This window comes from Sorex araneus, chromosome 3 (genome assembly GCF_027595985.1).
Source record: "Sorex araneus isolate mSorAra2 chromosome 3, mSorAra2.pri, whole genome shotgun sequence".
Classification (NCBI taxonomy): domain Eukaryota; kingdom Metazoa; phylum Chordata; class Mammalia; order Eulipotyphla; family Soricidae; genus Sorex; species Sorex araneus.
In genome coordinates this window covers 106,489,458-106,499,111 of record NC_073304.1, presented here as the reverse complement: position 1 = coordinate 106,499,111, position 9,654 = coordinate 106,489,458, and the positions used below count along the sequence as shown (strand labels likewise).

General features: G+C 38.6%; 1 protein-coding gene across 1 annotated transcript; it reads right to left on the bottom strand.

The window, feature by feature from the left end:
* Positions 1-383: 383 nt before the first annotated feature.
* On the bottom strand, positions 384-1,903 carry LOC101557391 (SERTA domain-containing protein 3). Its single transcript, XM_004620736.2, has one exon. The coding sequence runs from the start codon at positions 1,622-1,624 to the stop codon at positions 1,028-1,030; it is 597 nt and encodes a 198-aa protein (XP_004620793.2). The 5' UTR covers positions 1,625-1,903; the 3' UTR covers positions 384-1,027.
* Positions 1,904-9,654: the final 7,751 nt, after the last annotated feature.

Sequence of the window (9,654 nt, the reverse complement as noted above, 5' to 3'; positions counted from 1 at the left end):
TTTCCTACACATCTTCCACCCCTCCTTGGCCATCAAATCATGGGAAATAAGTCTGGGAAGTGAGATACTGGAGATTTGATGAGAAAGGGTGAGGAATAAGTTGTAAAAGTAGCCTGGATGGAAGGAAAAGTAGGGGTTGGGAAACAGGGTATCAGGACAATAGAATAATCCAGGTTGTTTACATAAACTGAATTTCAAAAGACACCAAGTAGCACAGGAGCTTTCGTTATTTCCATTAACTTTTTCAATCTCAGAGCCCAGATCAGATGGTAGAATCTGACATGGAAAAAGACAAGAAAGCAGAAGCTTGTTATAAGATTACACACATTAGTGAAAATGAGTTTGAAGCAAAAGCAATACTTTGGATTTTTTTTTTTTTCCCTTCCAAAATACTTTTATTAAAAAAAAAAAATACAAACAATCAAAGGAAAAAAAAAAGCCACCACAAAACCCGCCTTTCTTTAAATAGTGCGGCATGGAGCAGTTTGGTTTCCATCCTATTGCACGTGGTCCGGCCTGGTTATCAATCAGGAGGCTGCTGGGACTGGGTCCTGCCAAGGAGGTAGGATTCAGCCTGGGCAGGGGGAGGGTGCCAGCCCCTTTCCACTTCTGGGAGATGCAGAGAGGCAGGGCCTGGTTTCCATAGCAACAGACAGCCCCTGCTGGGCGTCCTTCACAGGCCCAGTTTTATCTTCCCTGAGGGCCCCAGTGGTCACCAGGGGAGAAGGAACTGGGAGGACAAGGCAGAAGAAATGTGAAGTGGGAAATCAGATTCCCAGAGACAGTCTCATTAAGGCATTTGGAGTAGATAAATTAATTCAGGGAAAAAAACAAAAACAAAACAAAAACACCACCTTCACAGAAGGTGGCGGTAACCAGACACACACACATGCAAGATGGTCTGTGGAACCCTGCAGTGGGAGGAGAGGGCCCCCCTCCCCCAACACACACATACAGATTTGCCTCCTGGGCTCCAGCCCACCTGAGATGAGGAAGGAACCATCCCCCCCACGCCCCCTTCCAAGTTTTAGGATCCCAGAATAATTTCCATGATGTGATCAAGTTCGTTCCACTCCCAGGAGCCTGGGGTACAGAAGAGGTTGTGCGGAGGCTCGGGCGGGGCCAGCGCGGGCTCCTTCTCCACCGTGGATGTGTCAATGTCCAGAAAAAAATCGTCCAAGCTAGAGTCCTCCAGGTACCGGGAACTCAGCGCTTCCAAAAAGACCGGATCGGGCTGGTGTTGTGGCACTTCGTTTTGGGGTGCTGGGGGCGCCACTGGATTCTGCGGGGGCTCGCTCTCGTCCATGGTGGTGTCCAGCTCCCTGAGAATAGAGCCGATGGTGGAGGACAGGGAAAAGTCCTCCTCACCCAGGAAAAGGGGCTCCGGGGGCAGGGATGGGGTGGGCGCCAGGCAGAGCGCGGCCTGCAGCTGCTGCAGCGTGTTGTGGATCAGGACATGCCGGCGCAAGCTGGGGGCACGGGGGCCCAGGCTGCGCTGGACTTTGTCTAGGGAGATTCGCAGCAGGGCTTGCTGGTAGCTCCGCAGGCCGGCGGGACTCCAGTCCCATTTCTCATCTTCCTCCTCCTCCACATCCGAGTGTTTCCTCTTCAAGCCCCCAACCATGACGCCTTGCCGATGTGGCCTTGAACAGTGAATTTACATCCTTGAGGCTCAATTTTTCTCATCTAACTCAAGTCCTTCTGAATCCTAAATCTGTACTCTCCACATTACTCATTTCTTCAAAGGTGTTACACAAGACAGGTGTGGAGTACAGAGACCTGGAGTGGAAGGAGGGAATCCTGGGTTTGAATTCTGCCTCTGACACTGCTCAGCTGTGTGATCTTGGGAAAGTGATGTAAGATCACCTCGCTGGGCCTCAGTTTCCTCATCTTCGCTGCCAGGTTCGGAATTACTTTGGATTTTTTTTTAAAAAAGGAATGAAAATAGTAAAAATGAAGATAAATTAGAATTTACAGAACAAATAGGTTACATTTATTTCTGGTACAACAATCTAATATCTGTATCTCGAGTATTATACTAAATTATCTCAGTTAAATCTATAGTCACTTGTCTGATTTTATGATTATGTATTTTATTTTATAGTAAAAGGGTAAATAATTATTTGAAGTGTATATGAACATTTAGAGAAGATTAAGGATCACTCCTAGCAGTACTAGGAAGACTATGCAGTGCTGGGATGAAGTTGGCTCTGTGGCGTGCAAGAATAGCACCTTAGCTGTCATTCTCTCTCTGCCCCCACCAGAGGGCCTGAAGAGGCTGGACTCACCTCTTCTCCCTGCCTAAGTAGGCTGAGTGCTATTCACAAAGTCCTTGAGGACTCACAGAAGGACAGGACCACGATCATCTAAAGTGGCTCGAAGTGTTTACTGCTAAAAAAAGTCAATTTAGTCTTATTCCAAGAAATCATACAAGCTAGTATTTTTGCCTTATCTCCTAAGAAATTGAGTTTCTGAGAAAAGTAAGATCTCTCCAAAATCCAGAAAACTCATGTCTTTCAAACTTTATTTATGTCTCAGAGTTCATGTTGTGAAACTGATGGTTTTGGGGGGTAGGGGGTGCTCCAAAAGAGAGGAGAGGGCCCTGCAGGGCAATTCTCAGTCAACTAAGCTATTTAGTACTTATTTTTAGGAGTAGTGTGCCTCATTCCTTATGCTTTTTTGGGTTACATTTGGCTGTGCTCAGGGCTAACTCCTGGCTCTACGCTCAGTGATCACTCCTGATGGTTCTCAGGGAGATTACATGGGTTACCAGGGATCAAATGGAGAGTTTGGCCACATTCAAGGCAAGTGCTTACTCACTGCACTATTGTTCCATCCCCCCAAAATTTTATTCTTTAACAAAGTGGATGACCTTTATTCGTCAAGCACTCTTATAATTTTATTTATATTACTCTAACCCCTCTAGTCCTCAGAATCCTTTGCTTTAAAATGGGGAAGAACTTCGAAGTAATGAGTAGAGTATCCAGCTTGGTGTCTCTCTTCAGATAGCTCAATCCTGGGTGACAACAGAGACACCTTGTCCCTGGTGCCAGCACTGAACGACATCTGTGCACCAAAGGGTCTGATAGTCCAGCATTAGTTCCAACTAGGCTAGTTCATAAACTGTCTCTACATTTTGAGACTTTGCCCATCACTTGCACATTCTCTTGCACCTGCACCTGGCTGTCTTTTCTGGGGCCCCTAGGAAGGGGTGGGTTGAGTCTCCCTCCCCACTCCAAGCAGAGCCCCAGCAGCGGAAGACCTCTGGAACCCAGCCACAGCCATGCTCTAGGACACTCTCCACATGCTTGAATGAGCCTTATGCATGAAGGAACTGGCAGAGGAACCCAGGTGTGTGGGACCCGAGACTGAGATCTCCAAGCCTGCTTGGATCAGGACTGGGCCTTCTCCACCCAGATCCCCATCCAGTAGCTAGGCACTCACACCCACAGACTGCCCACAGTCCTCCAGCACCATTAATCTCATCAACGACCAACAGCCAGAGACTATAGAACCAAGCTCATGGAAGACCTCTTATTGTCTAGATCTCCCTCTGAGAGAACCAGGGAAGCTACCAAGAGCTTCCTGCCTGCATAGAAGAGCCTGGCAAGCTCCCTGTGGTGAATTTATATGTCAAATAAAGTAACAATGATGAGTTTCATTCTCCTGACCCTGAAAGAGCCTCTAATGCAGCACCGTTGGGAAGGACGAGTAAATAGAGGCTGCTAAAATCTCAGGGCTAGGATGAATGGAGACGTTCCTGGGCCTGCTCAAGCAAATCGATGATCAATGGGATGATAGTAAGAGTGATAATGATACTCTTATAGACCGGATCAATAGCATAGTGGGTAGGGCGTTTGCCTTACCCAAGTTCAGTTCCTCCATCCTTCTCGGAGAGCCCAGCAAGCTACTGAGAGTATCTTACCCTCATGGCAGAGCCTGGAAAGCTACCCGTGGCGTATTCAATATGCCCAAAACAGTAATGAGTCTCACAATGGAGATGTTACTGGTGCCCGGTCGAGCAAATAGAGGAACAATGGGACAACAGTGCTACAACAGTGCTACAGTGCTACTCTTATAGACAGTAACAAGTTTTTTTTATATTCTTAATTTTTATGGTTTTGATCTCAGTTTTGTTAAAGGTTAAGATTTTGAATTATGGAATTTTAGCAGAGATACCAATGATTCTAGAAAATATGATGGATTCAGAAATGTTTCATGGCAACATATAGTTAGATGTAAATGCATCATTGAAGAAAATTATTTGTTTTTTTCTTTTTTCCCTTTTGGTTGATTTATTATTTTATTTATTTACCTTGCAATTACAAAGTTTTTCATGAATGAGTTTTAGGCATACACTGTTTCAACACTGATTACTTTACCAGTGTTCACTTCCCTCCATCAATGCCCCCAACCCTCATTTGCCTCCCACCCAAAAATCTGTTCCTATGGGAGAAACATTAGGGGAAAAAAATAACTATATACATATATGTATATATACATGCATATATATGTATTGTGTATATATATTATATACATACAAATATATGCAATACATATTTATTTGTTTGTTTGTGTGTGTGTGTGTGGTACTGTTGCTGGCAGGGTTTCATACAAAGCACTTTGTAACCTGTCACCATCACCCCTTCCTCCTGGTTGAATGCTTCGCTCCACATAGACATTACCCCTCCCTGTCCTATTGTCCGGGCAATTCAAATGGCATGTTTCTTACTGAAAACCAGTTCTCAATTTTTTGTTTCCATTGTCTATTTTTTTACCATCATTATGTTTCTTTACGTTTGTTATTTTATTCCTACAACAAAGCAAGGTTTAATCAAATATTTATTTCAAATGCTAGCAGAGTCAACATTGCATACCTACGTATACCTACTTATACTAAGAGGGTTTTACTTATATGCACTTATTTATTTACACTACATATTTTATGTATATTTTAATGATTTATTTAAACTACACTAAAATATTTCTATATATTAGATAATAGAGTAAAACCCTACTGGCTGTTTGTCAAACCTGCCATCTGATATTTCAATGCTCATGTAGTGTTTTCATTTTGGTAGTCATCAGATTTACTAGTACCTCATGGCAATATAGAGTATAGTATCCCACTATGGATAATAGGAATGAATAAATGTGTTATATGGTTTTGATTAAAACTGAAACCAAATTTACTTATGTTCCTTGTTTCAATGTGCACTGGATGAGGCTTCAGTCTCATAGAGAAAAGGAAAAATCAAATGGTTTTTCTTCCTGCTTGTCCTACAAATAATGCTAATTAGTCATATTAAGTATTCTTTAAAATTTCCTTAAGATATAATTTAATGATATTTCTATTTTGTGAATCATTTTATTATGCCAATTTTGTCTACTTTTAAATTATTAAAAACAGTTTCTATGGATTAATAGGATTGTTGGGATTGTTTGATTTGACCAGAATAGCATGAAATTACTATCGAGCACTCTTAACTCCTACTAATGCCTTCCAATCTTCAATGACTATTCAATAACCACATTTTGTCAGTGATAATATACTATAACACCTGAATTAGCAATGAGCTATTATTAGCTTATTATTGATGTAGGTAAATAGTGTTGAGTATGAAGAAGTTAGTGATATTTATTTGTAAGTTTAATTTAATATTACATCTCATATATCAAAATCAAGCACTGTGACTTGCCTTTTGTAAACTACCAGAATATTAATATTTTTCTTTATCCTTAGTTTACCTGCCTCAATTTGTGATTCTACATTATCATACCTCTTTAAATTTACCATCATTTATCTTCCTCTGAGACCTTTATTTATTATATCCTATTATAGAGCAATAGCACAGGGGGTAGGGCATTTGCCTTGTATGTAGCCAACCAGGGTTTGATTCCTCTGCCCCTCTCGGAGAGTCCTGCAAGCTACCGAGGGTATCTTGTCAGCACCACAGAGCCTGGCAAGCTATCCTTGGCATATTTGATATACCAAAAACAGTAACAACAAGTCTCACAATGGAGATGTTACTGGTGCCCACACAAGCAAATCGATGAGCAACAGGACTACAGTGATACAGTGATTGTTTTTACTGTAGTATGGATGTCGGCATTAAAATGTTGATACAGGGTTGGTGAAATAGTACAAAGAACTGGAGCCCAAGTGCTGTGGGCAAAATGCTTGAGTTCTAGTCTATGATATTGCATGGCTCTGAGAGCACTGTTGTGTTTGGCCCTGGCCGTCTTTAGCACTATTATGCCTAAACATCATTGTTTCAGTAGACAGAGAACTGAACTATCAGGCCTATCCAGGTAGACTAGTAGAATAGAAGTGGCCTCCAGACCCCTAAGTACTAGAAGAGACTCCTCAATTATCATAATTTGTTTTCTAACATATCCCAGTACTATTTCTCTCTTAAACAACACATATTTATCTAACACCACTTACAGTTCAATTAGAGTCTTCATAAGTGTTTAGTTGTGGTTTTTCTCAGGGACCCAGATTTAGTTTTAAAATATGACAGAAGTTCTAAAGGCTCTTTGATTACACAGGGTCTTCGTTTTTAGTGCAAACCTTAAGTGGAGGTTAGGTTGCAAACTAAAAGCAGAAGACTCATTTACACAATTAAAAAAAATCCAACAGTTATGCAAAAGAAAACTTGTGGGAGTTTTCTCCCAAAAGGGAGAAACTCTTTTTCTAGGAAGGGACTCACAACATCAAGTTATAAAAAGCCATTAAATACATAAAATTACACTAAAATAATTCTTAATTAAATTAAAACTTATTATAACTAAGAACATATTATATAATTGAGCAACAAAGATAAAACTGTTTTGTTTGTTTTGTTATGAGAGTATGTGTGGTACAAATTTAAAGCATGACGTTTTTCAAATCTCTGTCACATTAGTTAATCATTAATCTGTATTACATTACAAAGATATCAGCTGAATAGACATGAGACAGCCTGTGATAACATACTTGATAATATACAGTTTATGTGTTCTGAATTTTATAATTTAGCATCCAAAGTTCATTATCACTTGATATTCTCCTTGTCCTTGATTTTCTTGTTACATACTGTAGATGAATAAGATCATCTGGTATTTATTCTCCTTCCCTTTACTTCACTCAACATGATTGTCTCAATTCTATCCAAATTGTCATAAACTGAATGATTTAATTGTCTTCTTCTGACAACATAGTATTTTGTTGTGCATGTATATTACAGATTTGTATTCATTTATGTGCTCTATATTTGAGCTATTGTCATATCCTGTCTATTGTCAAAGTTTTTCAATGAATATAATAGTGCACATATTTTTCATTAAACTACATTAAACTGGGAAGCATCTACACCTCAAAAAAAATGGTGACATAAATAGTACACATATTTTTCATTTAAACTACATTAAACTATGAAGCATCTACACCTCAAAAGAAATGGTGACCAAGACACAGAGACAGCCCATGGAATGGGAAAGATTATTTACCTAATACCCATCTGATAAGCATTTAATATCCAGGCTATAAAAGACACTGGTAGAAATTTACAAGAAAAAACTCTCTAAATCAAAATATGGGAAGAAGAAATGAACAGAAACTTACTCAAAGAAGAAATACAAATGCCCAAAAGTCACATAAAAAATGTTCTACATTGCTAATCTTCAGGGAGATGCAAATCAAAATCAAAATAATATATCATCTTAGACCACAGAGACTGGCATAAGTCAAAAAGAACAAGAACCACCAGTGCTGGTGTGGATATGGGAACAACAGGACTCTCATTCATTGTTGGTGGGAATTCTGACTGGTTCAACCTTTTTGGAAACCAATGTGGACATTCCTAAATATAGAAATTAAACTTCCATATGACCCAGCAATACCATTTCTGAGAATATATTCTAGTGGGGAAAAAAAAACCAAACACAGTAGAAATGACATCTGCACTTATATGTTCATTGCAGCACTATTCACAATAGCCAGAATCTGGAAACAACCAGAATGCCAGAAACCATCCTTATCTTTTAGAGAAATCACCATATTTTTTCCATAGAATACAGGAGGTTTTTCCCAGTAGTGAGAATTTTATTCCACTAAACTGACATTAATATTGGTTGTTTCCTGGTTGTTTGTTGTTTTTTTGTTTATTGTTTTATATAAAACATGCCATTCTCGGTCATATGAGGTAATACCACATTATTAGTTTTATTTGTATTTACCTCATACTAAGTAATGGTATGCTTATTGGCCATCTGTCTGTCCTCTTTATGGAAGTGTCAGTTTATCTCTTCTCCCCTTTTTTAAATGGGGTTATTTTTTTTAATTGCCGAGCTTCATGAGTCTATTGTACATTCTAAAAGTTAGTGTTTAACTAATATACTGCACATAGATAGATATCTCCTCCCATTTAATGGGGTGTCTTTTTATTTTACTCTAATTTATATTTATCATTTTAAAAGAGTATTTAATTTCATGTTATAGTTAACTTTAGTTTTGCTTTTATTGTTACTGCCAGTGGAAAATTCATTAAAAATACCATGAGGTCTAGATCCTAGCAAGATCTGGATATGTTTTCCTCAATATATTTTATGGTTTCTCCTGTAATATCTATATATTTGATCTACTTAAAGTTAACCTTGTAATGTTGTGAGTTAAGTATTGGTTTTCATTTTTTAGTGATTATCCAACTTTCGCAGCATCATTTATTAAAGTCTTTCCTCGCTCCACTTCATGCACCCAACTCTTTTGTCACAGATTTAAAATACATATATATGAGGGCTTATCACTAAGTTCTCAACTCTAGTTCAGTGGTCAAAGATCTTTACTCCACAAGCATAGGATTTTGACTGGTGTAGATTTATATTTTGACTTAAAGTCCATGAATATGATACCTCCTAATATGCTTTTTCTCTGGATTACTTAACCTATTTGTGGGTTTTATGCTTGCATAAAAATTTTAGTAATATTTATTCTGTCTTTGAAGAATATGATTAGGATTTTGATGGTCATTACATTAAATCTGTACAATGCTTTAGATTAAACAATTCTATTATTTCAATCCATGAACATGGAGTATTTTATTTTTCGTGTGTCCTGTTTCTTTCATAAGTGACAGTTTTCATGGTGAAGTTCTTTCAAAGAAGTTTTGAGCTTGATTTCTAGGTATTTTATGTTTTTGAGTGATTTTTTTTTTGCTTTTTGGGTCACACTGGTGATGCACAGTGTTAACTCCTGGCTCTGCACTCAGAAATTACCCCTGGCAGTACTCAGAGGACCATATGGGATGCTCCTGGCTTGGCTGCATGCAAGGCAAATGCCCTACTTGCTCTGCTATTGCTCTAGCCCTGAGTGCATTATTTTAAATGGAATCATACTTTTAATCTCTTTCTCTTATAATTCATTATTTTTAATGCAACACATTGATGTATTGTGTGATATACTACTTTGCTATATTGGTTTATTGTTTATGAGACTCTTTTTAGTAGACTTAGGTTCATTTGCAAGTAGTGATAGTATGGATTTTTCTTTTCAAATCTGCAACATTTTGATTTCATTTCTTGACTAATTGTTATAACTTCCAAAACTATATTGTATATTTAGAACTCCAAAGACTTTATTGAATAATAGTGTCCAAAGATCTTCCATCTTATTTT

What these genes read in the sequence shown, in the direction of transcription:
- LOC101557391 (XM_004620736.2), bottom strand. Translation starts at nt 1,624, where the DNA reads ATGGTTGGGGGCTTGAAGAGGAAACACTCGGATGTGGAGGAGGAGGAA.